We start from the raw sequence: 17,707 nt of genomic DNA on the forward strand, positions 1-17,707 counted from the left end.
AAAACAGAAACAAAATTTCTTTCAAGAAAAGAATATGATATAAAATTTCCAACTTTTGAAGAACTTGAGCATTTTCTTTTTAAAGAATATATATTTTATTTATCATTTTTATGTGTATGAGTGTTTTACCTCCATGTATGTAAGTGCACCCATATCATGCAATGCCCAAGGAGGTCAGAAGAGGGGGTCCAATTCGACTGGAACTGGAGTTACAAGATGGTTATTAGCTGTGATGTGAGTGCTGGGAATCGAACCTAGGTCCTCTGCATGAGTACCCAGTGCTCTTAAACACTGAGCCATCTCTCTAGCCCAACTTGAATATTTTCTAAACTAGAAAATCATTATCAAAACATGACATGATCAAAATAGTACCAAATAGTAAATTGCTTAGACATTTCTTTGAAAAGGAATACAGCATTTTTGTGGAAAACTACTGACAGGAATGGTTACACGTGTCTGTAACCCTAGCACCTGAGTGGTGGAGGCAGGAGGAGCAGGAGTTCAAGGCCAGTTTTGGCTCCATAGCAAGTTCAAAGCCAGTCTGTACTACATGAGAACCTGTCTCAAAAATCAAAATAGAGAAATATATTAACACTGATTATATACTGAAAATTACATCTTTTACAATTACTTTTAACTTGTAAAAACAATTAGTATCAACTCAAAATATGTAAGGTTATACACAGATTTTCAAAGTCTTCTATGAAATTTGTGAGTAATACATTTAGAAAAACATTGCTTTAAATCTGTAAATTTTTCACCTACATTGTAGGAAACTAGCCATTCTTTATACAAGAGATTAGAAATATATTTATTTTAAGCTGGACATGGTGGCACACGCCTGTAGTCCCAGCACTTGGGAGGCAGAGGCAGGTGAATCTCTGTGAGTTCAAGGTCAGCCTGGTCTACATAGTGAGTTCCAGGACAGCTGGGGCTACAGGGAGACCCTGCTTCAAAAAGACAAAAAAAAAAAAGAAAAGAAAAGAAAAGAAATATATTTATTTTAACAATCTACGATGGTGTACGAGAGCCTAGGATGATAACTCAGTGGAAAAAGTGCTTACTGCCCAACCATGAGGACCTAATCTCCAGCACCCACATAAAAAAGCTGGGCATGGAGGTAACATGCCCATAACCCTAGTGCCAGGAGGCTGAGACATAGTGAATCCAGGTGTTTGCTAGCCAACTAGGCTAGCCGTGCTAAGCTCCAGGTTCAGTGAAACACCCTGATGGAAAAACAGACAAACAGTAACAACAAAAACAGGTGGCTGGGACTAGTGAGATGGTTCAACCTGTAAAGCTGTTTGCCATTAAGTATGACAAGCTGCGTTCAAGCTGAGGTGCCAGGACTCACACAGTGAAAGAAGAGAATGACTTCCACAAATTGTCCTGACCGCCATTCCAGTGTGTTGGCTACATGCACCCCCCCAGCACTAAATAAATAAATAAATAAATAAATAAACTCATTAAAAAATAGATGGGAAAACAATATAGAAAGACACAATGTCAACCTCTAGCCTCCACAAATGTCCACACAGGTGATTACTCCAGTATTAATTATGTACATCCCTCTACCCTTTCACCCCATCTCTGAAAATCTAGCAAAAGATGAAACAAAGTGACAGAGTCTGCTCTACTGACAACCCCTTGTACAATTCCATAGTTAAGACAATGTTGAAGAGCTCACTGGATGCATAGCTTCAAAGTCAATGGTCATCTGGGAGAAAATGGGGAAAGTTGATAGAGAAAGACTGCACTTAACAGCACAGAGAAGGGGGCTGCCTAAACAATAAACACCATTCAACGAAGGCAAGCTACGTGGGAATATCTGTATGGAATCAAAAAGACCAGTTACTGTAGCAGACTCTGACACTAGTTATTATCAAACAGTACAATAGTAAGTGATGATCAAGGTAATTCTAAGTTATTAAGAAAGCATTAAATTATGCTCTATATATTCTATGCAGAAAAGATGTTAACTATAATGTTGTTTATCACTGTATCAGTATTTAAGGTATTTTTCAATTTGGAAAATTTACATGCAGAGAATATCTTGCTTCCAGGGTATGATAGGTTAATGAAATAATATTTTATCCAAATCTTACCTGCTGGGAATTATCACCATTCCCTATACTGAGAGAATCGGAAGGTTTGTCAATGGGGCTGTAAAAGAAAACAAATTGAATAAAAGGAAGAGTAAAATCATTCTATCACAATAAAAATAAGCTTCCCCAAAGAAAGAAAAACAAGCCTTTTACCACCTTAACAATGGTTTTTGAGGCTCTGTGATGTAAGACATTAGTTAGGTGTTAAGAACACAAAGTGTCACTACCCTTGAGGAACTTACATTCTAATTTGTCCCCAAAACCTATGACTGAAATCACAGTTTATGAAGAGGGAGTGGAGAGAGGTGGGGAGGGAGAGAAAAGAACTGCTTAAAACATTAGATATGATGGTAGGCTGGGGATGTAGCTCAATGGTACAGTACTTGCCTCGCATATACAAGGCTCTGGTCCAATTCCCAGCACTGGAAAAATCAAACCAAACTAAACCAGATACTGCTCCAAGTAATAATTTGCAAATCTTCATGCCGTGGAGGTCAGAAATTGGCATCGGACCCCTGGAACTGGAGTTAGGGACAGTTTTTAGCCAATGTAGGTACTGGGATTCAAACCCGGGTCCTCTGCAAGAGCAGTTAGTACTCTTAACCACTGAGCCATCATTCCAGTCCCATAAATTACAAATCTTAATGTGCCATTTAGGTTTGTGCATGTGATAAAAATCCTTCACTGTAGTGTTTGAAACAGTGATTAACTCATTTTTATATGTGTTTGACGGGGAGGGAGAAGACTGAAATGTCTACAGATTTTTAAAAAAAATATTTTATCATTTTTATGTGTATGTGTGTATTGCCTGTATACAGGTAAGTACACTCGTGTCATGCAATGCCTGCATAGGACGGAAGAGGCTGTCGGATCCCCTGGAACTGGAGTTAGCTGCCATGTGGGTGCTGGGATTCTGCAAGAACAGTGTTCTTAACTGCTGAACCATCTCTCCAGTCCCCATGTTTACAAGTTTTTAAGAGCCAAAAATTTCTTTAATACTTCTATGTACACTAATCCTAACCCTGGAAATGGCATATGTGTTTATTACTCATACACAAGTGAGAAAAAAGATATAGTTTTATAAAAACTACTAGATCAGGGGCTGGAGAGATGGCTCTGCAGTTAAGAACACTGGCTGTTCTTGCAGAAGACCTGGGTTTGAATCCCAGCACCCACATGGCAGCTAACAACCATCTGTAACTCCAGTTCCAGGGGATCCAGCACCCTCTTCTGTCCTCCATGGACACTGCGTGACACAGTGCACTTACACACATGCGGGCATAACACTTATACACATAAATTTTTTTTTTAAATTACAGATTCCTCAAAATTATATTATTCCCTGCAAAGCTGCCTTACAAACAGGTACCACATTTAACTGCCCTAAACAAATTTAAGGGCTAGTGCCCAGTCAGAAATCTGGTATATTTTCTATAGAGACACTGACAGATATGCTTAATTCTAGCAGATTGTCTGCTACAGTTAGCTATTAAATTGCTTAAACAGAAACTGTTAGGTTTTATGGTCTTTAAAAAGATTTACACATTTACAGGAGACAGGGAAAAGGAAGACAGCATTAGAGGCAGAAGAGCACAGATCAAATGACTGGATCAAACAGGGAGCTAATTAGTTGAAATAAAAAAGATGGTTTGAACAAAAATGTAAAGTAAGGATAGAAAAAGAGACAGAGGCCAGAAGGAGGAGACCAGTGGAAATAAGTAGTATTTTTGGAAAAGAAATTTTTTTTATATTTATTCATACATGACATGTGGAGGTGAGACAAAAGCTTGCCAGTCAGTTTTCTCCTTCCACCATGAGCAGTCACATGAAGACACACACACACACACAAATAATTCCCAGAAAGTGTGTGTAAATCTTAGGGGATAAAATTTTTTCTTAATATATTATTTACTATTTTTATTTTATGTGTATGAGTGTATTGCCTGCATATAGGTAAGTGCACCCATGTCATGCAATGCCCACAAGGACAGACAAGGCCATCGGATTCCCTGGAACTGGAGTTAAAGACAGTTGTTAGCTGCCATGTGGGTGCTGGGGACTGAACCCAGGTTTTCTGCAAGAACAACCAGTGTTCTTGACCGCTGAGCCATCTCCAGCCCTGAGATAAAAATTTATAAGCAAGTTTTCATAGTTTTTGCTAAAATTTTCTACAGTTCTAGGCCAATAGTAAATATTTTTAAAATTAACACCAATATGTATATTTATTTTACTTATGTAAAGCATAGAGAATATCCTGTCATCATTTCTAGAGATTCTGACTCAATTAGATGAACTGAAAACCTGGTATATGATGAGCCCAGCAACAGAGGAAATTAAAAGTGAAGGACATGATGAAGTCTCTCAACTTATTACGTTTCACAACTAGCAGGATCAAAGTCAATAGAAATGCTTTATTTTAAAGATAAAGAAGCTAAAATTTAAAACTATCTGTAGGGGCTGGAGAGGTGGCTCAGCAGTTAAGAACACTGGTTATTCCTGCAGATGACCTGGGTTCGAATCCCAGCACCCACATGGCAGCTAACAACTGTCCGTTACTCCCATTCCAGGGGCTCTGACAGCCTCTTCTGTCCTTTGCAGGCATTGCATGACACACGTGCCCTTACCTACATGCAGGCAATACACACATACACATAAAATAAAAATAATAAATAAAATAATTAAAAAAAAACTATCTGTAAAGAAGCAGTACATGTCACAGAGCTGGGCCTCTGCTGGGTTATTTAAACACTTGACAAGTTTTGCCCTTTTCTAACTTGGAATTTTACATCCCTTTTTTACTTAGTGGCAATGTCAACCAAATTAATGAAACCAGTCTCATGGCTACTTTTTAAAAAACTTTTTTTAGGTGTAAGACAATTACAAAGCAGAAGGATGAAAGAAAAATTCATTTGGGGTGGCTAAAGATGGCACAGGAAAAAGCTGAAAGGGTCTAGCTCCCTCATCAAATTCAAAAGATAAAAAGTCATTATATTTTTAGTTACATTTTAAATATTAGGTCGACTTACATAAAGACAGATGCCAATAAAGCGGACATTTCCAAACTTCACTGGCTTGCTGTTATACACACATATACACAATATATTTTTCTAAATAAATGTATTTCATATTTATTTAGATGAACTCATTTTGAGTTTTTTCATGCTTATCAGTCTTTAAAAACTCTTGAGTTACACTTAAATACTTGCTCCCACAAATGATACATTTAAATTACTAACAGGTAAAACTTGCTTTCATAGGATACATTTTAATTTTACACAGGCTTCAGATATACATCAATATTTAAACTACTATTTTGCTATTAAAATATGGTGAACTTTTAAGTGGCACAATTAGCTCTTCACAGGCAAGGAAAAAAGACTTAGTAAGCCTGGAGTATTTGTAGCTGGGCAAATGTTTTAATTGGTTTTCTCATAACCTCTAGGTCTATTTAACATAAAGTGAAAAAAAAAAGTCTGAATAACCACAAGTAGGCACAAAGAATAAATTATCCTTAATACTGAAGTTAAACAAGCTCTGCTTGAGACTTTCTTGCACAATGTCTACAGACCACATCTTTTCTGAGTCTTAGGGGGACCAAATAATGCCAGGGAATCCAGAGAAGAGGATTCATACAGTAATTTTTCTCATTCTAGTGAATTAGTACAGTATTCTGACTGTACCTTCACTCTATCAGACAGCACACTCAATTTTCAGTAAGAATACACTCACGCCTTTTAAAGGGAGGTGGGGTGGATGAGCGTGTTGGTCAGTATAAAAGTATTTTCCTAGTACACAAGCACCACAAAATAATGACGACAACAGATATATATATATTTCCTCTCCATGAAACAAAAATTGAAAAATTCCTATGTAAGCTTTCCTTTCAATATTTTTACTAGACAATCTACTACTGCCATCAATCTGTGGTTGAGAGAAGCTTAAAATAGTATCAATTTCCTGGAAGTTACAGTTTTTGTACCCTAATAAACCTGAAGTCCCACAGATTCCCAGTCAAACTACATATAATTATGATACTGTTTCATTTAACTGAATTAAATTGATTGGGATATCAATTTTGTTTTCCTAGCCATTTTTCTTAAGAATTGTACCCTTCACTTACATACATGCAAGCAATACACTCAAACACACACAAAATAAAAATAAATATTTAAAAAAAAATAATTTTACCCTTCAGTTTTTTTCAATATAATCATGTTATTTCTTAAAGAAAACAATGCGGGGCTGGAGAGACGGCTCAGTGGTTAAGGGCACTGACTGCTCTTGCAAAGGACCTGGGTTCGATTCCCAGAACCCACATGGCAGCTGCAAACCATCCTTAACTCCAGTTCTAGGGGACTCCGAAGCCCTCTTCTGACCTCCACAGCATTGCACGACATGGATGCTCTCACTTACATGCACGCAATACACTCACACACATAAAATAAAAATAATAAATGAAATATTCAAAAATATATTTTATTGCCGGGCATGGTGGCACAAGCCTTTAATCCCAAGACTTGGGAGGCAGAGGCAGGTGGATCTCTGTGAGTTCAAGGCCAGCCTGGTCTACATAGTGAGTTCCAGGACAGCTGGGACTACAGGGAGACCCTGTCTCAAAAAGATCCAAGAAAAGAAATTTATTATTTTTTATTATTTTATTTAAAAATAATAAATAATTTAAAAATAATAAATATTTTTAAATAGTTTATTATTTTTTATTATTTTATGTGGATGAGTATATTGCCTGCATGTATGTGAATGTACCCCTGTTGTGCAATGCCACGGAGGTCAGAAGAGGGCATCAGATTCCCCTGGAACTGGAGTTATGGATGGTTCCTAGCTGCCATGTGGGTGCTGGGAATCGAACCCGGGTCCTCTGCAAGAGCAGCCAGTGCTCTTAACTGCTAAGCCATCTCTCCAGTCCCAACTGTACCTTTTAAACTAAGGCAGAGTGAGCTAATGAGTTTAGTCTTCAAAGTGAGAAAGATTTTGGTCAGAATCTGATCTCTTCAACTAATTTGTATGGAATACTTGTTAATATTTGACCTTTCTAAGACTTAGTTTTCTTATCTGTAGTAATGATAACAACAACTACCACACAGGGCTACTGTGATCTAATCTTCATTTTCTTCTTCCTTTCACTTCAGTCTAAAGTTTAATATCTACATTTTCCCACAGGGACTGGGTGAGCCATATCAAGTAATACCTCCTACACTGTGTGACTTGCATGCCCTATGATTCTTTTTATTTTATTTCATTTTATTTGTATGCGTGTGTTGCCTGCATGTAAGTCAGTGCACCTGTGTTTGTGCAATGCCCATGGAGGTCAGAAGAGGCTGTCATACCCCCTTGGGACTGGAGTTATGGACAGTTGTTAGCTGCCATGTGGGTGCTGGGATTTGAACCCAGGTCTTCGCAAGAACAACCAGTGTTCTTAACCGCTGAGCCATCTCTCCAGCCCTGCATGCCCTATGATTCTTATAACTAGGCCTACTCGGTGTCCTTAGCACCGCAGCCTAGTGAGTTACTATTCCTTTTATAGCCATCAGTTGTTGTACAAATAATGTCTCCACCTACATGAAAGCTCTAAATGTGAAATACCACATCCCTACAGATCACAGCTGCCTGGAGTCCTCACTTCCTGCTCTTGGCACTAGCACTCATCATTTCAAAGCAACTTAATCATATGGAAAAACTACTTTTAATGAGAACAAAGGCATATGTAAATGTTGTATGCATCTGAAATAAATGTTTACTACAACGAACTCATTCTTACACCACACACTACAGAAGTGGAAAGCAATGAGCAATAGCACATGGTTCATCACCTAGAAAGAACAGGTACAAATGATCAAAGGAGAGAACCAGTTTGTTCAACCCAAAAGATATGTTTGCACTTAAGCTTTTATTTTGAACTTTGATACAAATAAATCTCACATCTTTTACTATTCAGTGACTTCATGTTTTTGTTCTTAAGTCTACTTATATGTCTCTACACACAGATACCTCTATGTGTAAGTGTATAAGAAATAAACATTTAAATTTAAAGTCTTTAATATTTAAATAATGTTCAGCATCAGAAAGAATAAGCATTGTTTTAAAATTTTAAACACAAGAATATGTCTTGAGCAGGGCGTGGTGGTACATGCCTTTAATCCCAACACTCGGGAGGCAGAGGCTGGTGAATCTCTGTGAGTTTGAAGTCAGCCTGGTCTACATAGTGAGTTCCAGGCCAGCTGGGGCTACAGGGAGACCCTGTCTCAGGAAAGACAAAAATATATATATATATATATATATATTTTTTTTTTAAAGAAACAGATTCTAACAATAATCCATGTAACTTTTATTGGCTATATCTGAAAACTGGTTCTTTCTCACTAAATAAACACTGGACTCTAATATTTAAAGTCAGACATTAAATAAAAGATCACTTAAACTGATATAATAAAATTTTTAAAATTATTATTTAACTACATTAGTTTCTGACAAGTTATAACCTAAGGAAGTACAGTCTAAGAAATAAAGATCTCCATATCAAAATGATACTCAGTACTGAAAATTATAAATCTTAGCACTGATTCAATATCTTTCACCCAAACCATGTTAGAAGTGGTTGATGGGCAATTACTTTGTCCCAAAAGTATGACTGTGAATATCTGATGCTCTCCTCAGAGGACAGAACACTTTAGTGATTCCCGAAACAGCATGAATACTTGCATCCCCAATACATGACACTTCAGATAACTGCCCACTTTTGCTTTTACAATATTTTCCCCTTTCATTATGCCAGGGGAAAACCTTGAATTGAGTGAAAAGAGCCTTTGGGGAAAGGGGGGCTGTGACAGGGTTTCCCTGTAGCCCCTGGTGTCCTGGAACTTGCTATGTAGACCAGGCTGGCCTTGATCTCACAGAGATCCGCCTACCTCAGCCTCCAGAGTGCTGGGATTAAAGGTGTGTGTTACCACTCCTTGCCTAACAAGAACCCTCACTCCAAGACACTCCCATTTTGTAGCCTAAGCAGGCCTAGAACTTGCTGTATGGCCCAGACTTTGATCTCAAACTGTGACTGTCCTGCATCAGTCTCTCAAGTGCTAGAATTTAGTAAAGAGAGCACTGCAACCAGCTCCATGATTTCCTTTCAACAAGGGAGGAATTCCCAGTGCTCACTGAGGTCTGCAAATCAGTGTCCAAAGCAAAGGCATCAAGAGGTAAAGGGAGTACTGAACAACAAAAATTCTGACTCAAAAACCGTGACTTGACATTGCTATATAGCTGAAAAGTGTGGATAAATGTTAGACCTTGTATAAGACTACCCCAAATGATGCAGTGTGTAAAGCATGACAGATACAGATATAAGGGCAAGACATCTGATCACACCAACATCAGCATTTAATCAGTACTTACGTATCATACCTCTGCAGTGGTGTCACTTTGTTCTTATTCTTATCAACTGAACCCGTAGATAGCTGAAGAAAATTGGGATTTAATTTATATAATTCTTGGAGTAGCTTCTGTTCATATTCTTGGTGTTTACCCGCCTAATGAAAGAAGAAATTAAAACTGCAGTGGGATTCACAAAATGTCTGGTATAAAATGCTTGATTATCTTCTGAGTTATTAATACCAAAGCTATCTTATATAGAACATAAAAGGCTTTTTTATAAAGTTAAAAAAAAAACACCTTTGAGAATGATGCTACAAAACTTTCTAGATCAATGAAAGTTATTTCAACAAAGTTACATGACATACATTCCATAAATGAAGGCATTTCATCAACTCCTTTATCACACAGAAAATCATATTATGTAGAGAACAATTTCACTAGATCAATGTACCAGAAGGCTTTTACTATACCAGAAGGCCTATAAATTACTTCCAAGGGTCAGTGAGATAGCTTAGTTAGTGAGTAAAGTCTGACAGGTTGAGTTCAATCCTCAAAAACCCTTATGGTAAATTAAGGAGAAAACCTACTCACCAAAACTGAAAACTTTCCTCTGACCACACATGTCCTGTTGCATATGTGTGTATACACACATACACACACACACACACACACACACACACACACACACACACACAAATTCTAGATGGAGTCAAATTCCAGCTAATAATTTTCTGAAAACATTATAATAAATATAATAAACTTTAAACTACTTTCAGCTTCTCTTCTGTAACTAAGTCCTCTAATGGGTCATTGATGAGGTTTTTGATGTCCCAGTTGATATAACTTAGACTCACCTCAATTAAGGAATTTCCCAGATCAGTTCAGCTTATTTGCATATCTGTGGGGGGTTGTCTTAACTGTTAATTGACATAGGAATGTCAAACCAGCCCACTGTGGATAGTAACATCCCTAGGAGGTGGGCCTGGGCTGTACAAGAAAGCTAGTTGTGTATAAGCAGATCAGCCAGACAGCAAGCAGCATTCCTCCATGGTATTTGCTTCAAGCTCCTGTTGAGTTCCTGCCCTGACTTCCTTCAAGGATGGACCAGACTCCTGTAAGGCGAAATGAACTCATTCCTTCCCTAAGTTGCTTTCGGTCATGGTGTTTGTCACAGCAACAGAATGAAACTAGAACATCTGATGATTTCACAAAACTTATCAATAGTTCTCCAGTTTCATTTAGAGATTAATAACATACTCACAGTTTTATTATATTCTTCATTATCTTGACATTAGGTAAAAACTCCATTAGCTTGTTTTTATTCTCTATTTATCCCGCTACCCATGATGAAATAAAATTTAATGAATGTTAAACTCTAAATCCTAGAGTGAGCAGTGTATAGCCAGTCCCTTAAACTTGTACTGGACACAATCAGGGTCATTCATTTACATACTGTCTGTACTGCTTTCCTGCCTCAGAGTCAGAATAGAGTGCTGCAACAGACAGTAGAGTGCTGTAGCAGAAGCTGCATAGTCTGGAAACCCTAAAACACTCTGCTTGTGGGCCTCACAAAGATTTGCCAGAATGTGTTGTGTACAAGGAACTACTCTACCTATTCTAGCTGGAACAGCGTTTTATCAGAAGGCAATGTCACAAACATTATGGGAAAGGTGAGGCAGACTTACGGTAGAGCTGATCATAATCAAGAATAAATGCCAAGCAAATAACTTTTGAGTAACCTTCTACTGTGCACGCATATCATGACTGAAAAGACATCATCATTTACCTACATGGACAGTAGTTTTTTTTTTGAGACAGGGTCTCCCTGTAGCCAGACCTGGCCTAGAACTGCTATATAAACCAGGCTGGCCTCCATCTGAGAGATCTGCCTGCCTCTGCCTCCCGAGAAAATAGTACCTATTTTTAAACTATGATTTAAAAACAAAATTTTGTGGCAAAACAAAAATCAAGAGAGTAAAACAAAAACAAAACAACCATATGAAGTGAGGGTAGCATCACTTAACTGAGCGCAACTGAATCGTGCACACACACTGCATTGTTTCCTGTTCTGACGCCCTTGCTTGTTACTCAACTTTGAGTTGCATAGTAAAAAGGAAAGAATTTATTTTTGCCATGATATAACTTATTTAGATTTTCTTTCTATATTGTAAAGTATTTCAATGAAGAAACCCCCTTTAAAGTAAGTTGTAAGTTCAGGTAAAAAGAGCAAGATGAATTTGAGATAATAATATGAATTACATTTTAAGAAAAAAAAATTAATTAGAAGTGAATTTTACATCTTTAAAACATAAGTCACCTACATAATTCTTTCTGTAATTATTACTTCCAGAGATATTATGGCTTTCATGAGCCACAGAGCTCAACCTGATATGTAAATGACTACTAGGGCAGTTCATACAGGCAGCTAAAATTCCACAAGTAAGTTCAAACAGACTGTGCATATATTTTTCTCTTATTGTTCAATAATAATTTACATGTGATCAAGTTGGACTTGGAAATTCCTTAACAACTTTCCACTGTAATGATATGAGTGTTAAGTATACTAATTAAAATTCAGTTTGAAATGGCTCTACCTAGATTGCATTCATGAAAATTAACCCAAGGGCTGGGAAGGTGTTTGCCATGAGAGCCTGAGATCTGTTTTTTGTGTTAAAAAAAAAACAAAAACAAATGAACAAACAAACAACCCCAGCCAGGTTTCCAGGAGTGGAAGAGACAGGAGGATACTGAGGACTTGCTGTCCAGCCAATAAGGGAGTCTCAAGTCAACCAAAAGACTGTCTAAAAAAAAAAAACCAACATGGAGACACTAGGCACAGCAGCACATGCCTTAATCCCAGCATTCGGGAGGCAGAGGCAGGTGGATCTCTGTGAGTTCAAGTCCAACCTGGTCTACATAGTGAGTTCCAGGCTAGCTGGTGTTACAAGGAGACCCTGTCTCAAAAAGATAAAAATAGAGAGAAAGAAAGAAAGAAAGAGAGAGAGAAAGAAAGAAGAAAGAAGAAATTCATGCACAGAACAGTGAACTGTGGCTCTCTCCCCCAAAGCCTGTGGGCCTCACCAGCTTAAAGCAGAGTTAGCTTTAATTCCCTCCCGCTCACGTTATAACCCACCTGCTTGCCGGCATGGTGGCCCACACCTTTAATCCCAGCACTCGAGGCCTCTGTGAGTTCAAGGTCAACCTGGTCTACATAGTGAGTTCCAGAGGCTAGCTGGCTACAGGGAGACCCTATCTCAAAAAAACCAAAAAAAAATAAAAATAAAAATTAAAAAAAAAATGTGGAGAGACATCAAGACATTCCATGTGGACCTCTGGTCACCACAGGCACATTTCAGGTGACTGCACTGTACAGGGGCATACACCATCCTACCCACGCATACACATTACCCACTCCCCCAAAAGAAAGAAATTTTAATTAAAAAAAAACACACACACACAAACAAAAGCACAACTTAAAAAGTATTAATTGAAAAAGATATAAGTATCTCATCTACCCTGTTGACTATCAGACGGACCTAATTTTAAGTTATTTAATTACAAAGACAATAATGTCAAGAAACACCTATGTATTTTATTATAACGGGAATCTGTATTAACTCCAAGTCAAAAAAGATAAAAATTCATGTTATATAACAATCTGCCTTTAAAGAATCTCATATTTTCTCTAGTTTGACTCGGAATAAAAAGTAGCAATGAATGCCCCCCACCTTCTCAATGAGAAGTATTCCTGCAAAAGTCCACAGCAACAATCTGAGGGAACTGCAGCATTGTGCTTTGGGATAATCCTCATTTTAATATGCCGTATGGTCAACATTTTTACTTGTAAAAGCATGTTTATACTACAAATTGAAAGGAGACAGGAGAAGAGGAAACGTAAAAAAGAAGATAGGATATTAAGCCTTCAATTCACCTCTTAGAGGATAATGATTATACTGTGGACACTTTCAAAGGAGAATCACTGTATATAAATGTTAGCTTATCAGCATCATTAGACAGATTACTATCTTTTAGAATACCCTATAAAGAAAAGATGTTGAGCAAAATGAACAAACAAAAACACCCTGACAATGATGGGGAACCTCCTTGGCCTCCATTCTGCTGACATGCTCCTTAAAGTAGTATTTCCCAAAGTGATTTCTTTGGTCAACTAAATTGTCTCTTGGTTATATGCTGTCACATTAAAATCTCTGAAAAGTCTTACAATAAATAATTCTGTTTTTATTTATTAATCTAATGTTTTCTTCATTGACCACAGACCTATTTTTATTTTAACAATGTCCTGCGGAACAGAGATTTCATGGGACACTTTGGAAAATGCTGCTTTAAAGTGGTACCAGATTTTCAAAAGCTTAAATCTTTAAGTTCTTGTCTTTATAATTTTAACTGAAAAGAAAAAAATAATTCCTTTTGTACTAAACTGGTAATTCACATGACTTTACTACCTGCATTTCCTCTTTTGTGAAGCTGGCTGCCTCATCCCCCAATTCATGTAGATACATGCAGTCAGGCTTTGGACACTGCATATTCTTTAAGAAGTAACTGCAATATTTTGTTGTGCCTAAAGATGCCTGTAGGAAGAAGAGGGGGTGGTAAGAAGACTCAGAACAGGAACTGACATCACAACGAGAATTTCTGTGGTTAGCGTTTTGTTTCACCTAAAATGAGGCACAGACATAACAAACGAGAAGTACAGCTGAGACCCAGGAACCTGAGCTCTTCCTGATAGGATGTACTACAGATGATGTCTGTGGAAGAGCTAAAGAGAACATCTCAACACATTTCTAGAATCCGAATGCTCAACTCTTCTCCAGACATCAGAAGAGAAAGCTCTGCTCCAGGTTTATAAAGGGTTGAGCACAGAAGGTGGCAGATTCTTCTAATTACACCACCCTTCTACTGACATAAAGCATCATTGGTGGGACCACTCACTCAAACTTGAGCCAAAGTTCAGGTATTTACTGACACAAAATCAGAACTCTTACCTATTTCTGATAAAAAGCATTTTCACAAAATTAGAAAAGTGTAAAAGTTATAAATCTTTGAAGGATTGTTCCCTAAATAATGTTTGTATTCCTACCCAGTAAATAAAACAGAACCCTACTTAATTAAGTCAGTAGTATGTAATTGGGGTATCAAAGGTTGGTATGGGAACCTAAAAGGCAATCTTTAAGTGTCTTCAAAGTTCCCCTGTAAATTGGGCACTCCTCTGCTTTCTAAAACATATCCCTTCTTCCTTGACAGGAAAAATCAAGAGAAACATATTACCTTAAGTGTTCTGCCATCTACCACCACATTGTTGACACACTGTATGGCTCTGAGAGCATCTTCTGACCGGATATAGGTTACATAAGCACTGGCACTCGGACCCTAAAGTGAAAAACATCCCGCCCCACTGTTATTAGTTTCAGACTGATACTAAAAAAAGAAAGAAAATTATTTTGCAGCCTGCCTAGGGAATTCTAAAGGTGTTCTTTTTTTTTTTTTTTTTTTTTTTGTCTTTTTGAGACAGGGTCTCCCTGCAGCCCCAGCTGGCCTCAAACTCACTATGCAGACCAGGCTGGCCTTAAACTCAGAGATTCACCTGCCTCTGCCTCCCAAGTGCTGGGACTAAAGGTGTGCACTACACCTGGATATAAATAAAAAAAAATTTCTGTGGTCTTTTTGAGACAGCCCGGTTGTCTTGGAACTCACTATGTAGACCAGGATCACCTTGAACTCACAGAGATCTGCCTGCCTCTGCCTCCCAAGTGCTGGAATTAAAGGCATGCACCACCACACCTGGTATTACTGTTGTTAATAATGATAATAACAATTAGAAGTAGTAGTCAGGTTTGATGAAAGACTATTCTTTTTGCTAGCTCGCTTAAAAGCAATCATATCTGAACTTTGCCTGGTTATAAGTAGACTACAACATAAATAAGTTAAATATCATCTTCAGATAGGTTTGGTTTTGTTTTTAAAGTAATCTGACAGGCTCATCGAAGTCACAAAAAAGTTTAAAATTTAAATTAAAAGTTATATTTAAAGTTACTGTATCAAATTATGTTCTCTCAAAAGTAAATGCAATCTGTAAGAGTCTTCTGCTAATGCCAGTATAACAAAGATGCTCTGTTAAGTTTCCAGTATCTAAAACTATTACTGCTTATAAGTAATTATGTAATTATCAGGTTGCCCAGTAAGAGACTTAACCCCCCTCCTTTAGTCCATCACTAAATGTTTACTTTACTCTTTCCCCCCTATTCTATCAATTTGTTCTTAAGTCCTAGAGGGATGAAATGAACATCAAAAAATTTCCCATCCACCAACAGAGGTCACTACATTGTATAAATCCGTAGCCTCAAGTTTTCTGATCATAGCAAATTTTCCTTCTGACAGCCCAGGTCAAGTTCAGACCATAGGAAGCAAAGACAAAATCTCTATAGTTACCTGTGAGCCTGCATATGATGTGCTATTATTGATGACAACTTTATGTATTTTACCAAACTTCCCAAAATACTCTGGTCGTTTTAAAACCTATAAAAGAAGAAGAAACAAGGTATAAACTGTCCCCATTTTCAACTTTATCCTTATAATGGGAACATTTATCATCCCTTGTCATTGAAAGCAAAAGAGTAATTTGTGAAGTTCCTAACTGCATTTATATAGCTAACTTATAGGAAATCTTTTAAAACGCATAAAAATCTATTCCTTTTTGAAGCATTAGACAGGAATGGAGACTCACAAAGTTTAGCGTTCTTATGTTCTAATATTTCCACCAGTAGTCTATGGGGCCTTACCGTCACAGTATTCAAATGCATTGTCACTAATAAATGATTTTTATGAGGCAGTAATGCTTTAAAAAATGATCAGGATCATGTACAAGAGCAAAGACAGAGACAAAGAACAGACATAAGACAGTCATTACTCATAAATCTATTGTATATTACACTGAGGCACTGTTTATAAATTCCAAGTTCCAAATATGATAACAGTAAGCATCTCCTCCCTTCCATGATTTATCACCATGTACATCATTTTCTACATCAGTAAATTTCACCATTTTGTAACTGTCTAGTAGGTCCTTCCAACCTTTACTGGTAACTTACACTTGGGACACAAACTTACATTTCTTTCTCTATTGCCTGGTTAATTATACTAATCTCACCTCTGTTATTTTGTGATAACTATATACATTGTTTTAACTTCTTTATAAATTTACATCATCACCTTGGGTAATATGATCAATATGTAATATGATGCAAAACCTTTCCCATGACTTGGAAGTACCTCAAGTTTAAATTCTGTTCTTTTCTTAGAAACAGACCAGTTTTTATAATCTTTCCAAAGAGTAACCTCTCTCCCAATGACTGTTTATGGTATGTCATTAATCCTTAGTAGTATTCAACTTAATATACACTAATCTCACTATATTTTGGATGCTTATAAACATAAGGTTATAAACATAAGGTTATGCCTAATATAGCTAATTCTAATGGATTAAAAGGGGATTACACTAGTTTTCAACTTTTCCCCATTCAAACCCCTTAAATGACAGCACAAGACAGTAGCTAACACAAAGACTTCCTAAGTTGTGTTTAGCCAAATTTTAAGGCTTAAAGGTAGGGAAGAAAATAGCCTGAAAAGTGGTTTTTCTAGCCAGAGTTTGTCATTGCATTTGTATTCCAGTTGAAAGCAGACAGACCAAATCGCCAATAGCCTCACAGCTAAAATATCTGCTTTCCAAGACTGGAAATACATAGGTTGTCCTGGCTCAGCATCTCTTATTGTATGTGAGGGGTTTTCGTGTATTTGTTGCTGGCCTTGAGCTCAGAGATCAGCCTGCCTCTGCCTCCCAAGGGCTAGGATCAAAGGCAGGTACCACCACTCCCATACCATATCTGACTTTATGGCAACAGCTATCAATGAAGGAAGCATTTTAGAAATCTGTGGACATTTTTATCAGGGAAGACTTTAAATAGAAAACAAAGCATTTAGTGGATGAAAGCAGAGATTCTTACAAGGCTCAAATTAACCCTGCCCAGAAGTGGTCCTATACAACTTCTGAATGTCCTATAAAACATTCCTGTAGCATGGGCTGGAGAGATAGCTCAGTGGTTAAGAACACTAGACGTCCTTGCAAAATACCCAGGTTCAAATCCCAGCACCCACATGGCAGCTAACAACTATCTGTAACTCCAGTCCCAGGGGATCCAACAGCC

At 37.4% G+C, this 17,707-nt stretch overlaps 1 protein-coding gene across 6 annotated transcripts in view; it reads right to left on the reverse strand.

Annotated features, from left to right (window-relative positions):
- Positions 1-17,707, reverse strand: part of Cnot4 (CCR4-NOT transcription complex subunit 4) — a 146,481-nt gene that overhangs the window by 36,556 nt on the left and 92,218 nt on the right. For 3 of the 6 annotated variants that reach the window (XM_008823464.2, XM_008823462.2, XM_008823466.1), the window contains exons 4-8: positions 15,936-16,022; positions 14,775-14,876; positions 13,952-14,077; positions 9,519-9,643; positions 2,106-2,163 (exon numbers count right to left, since the gene is read on the reverse strand). In XM_008823464.2, the coding sequence (XP_008821686.1) occupies positions 2,106-2,163; positions 9,519-9,643; positions 13,952-14,077; positions 14,775-14,876; positions 15,936-16,022 (498 nt within the window). Of the gene's footprint in view, positions 1-2,105; positions 2,164-9,509; positions 9,644-13,951; positions 14,078-14,774; positions 14,877-15,935; positions 16,023-17,707 lie in introns of all 6 variants that reach the window. The other 3 variants (XM_008823463.2, XM_008823460.2, XM_008823465.1) reach the window with 1 other exon arrangement.

This window comes from Nannospalax galili, unplaced genomic scaffold (genome assembly GCF_000622305.1).
Source record: "Nannospalax galili isolate Female #2095 unplaced genomic scaffold, S.galili_v1.0 scaffold307, whole genome shotgun sequence".
Classification (NCBI taxonomy): Eukaryota; Metazoa; Chordata; class Mammalia; order Rodentia; family Spalacidae; genus Nannospalax; species Nannospalax galili.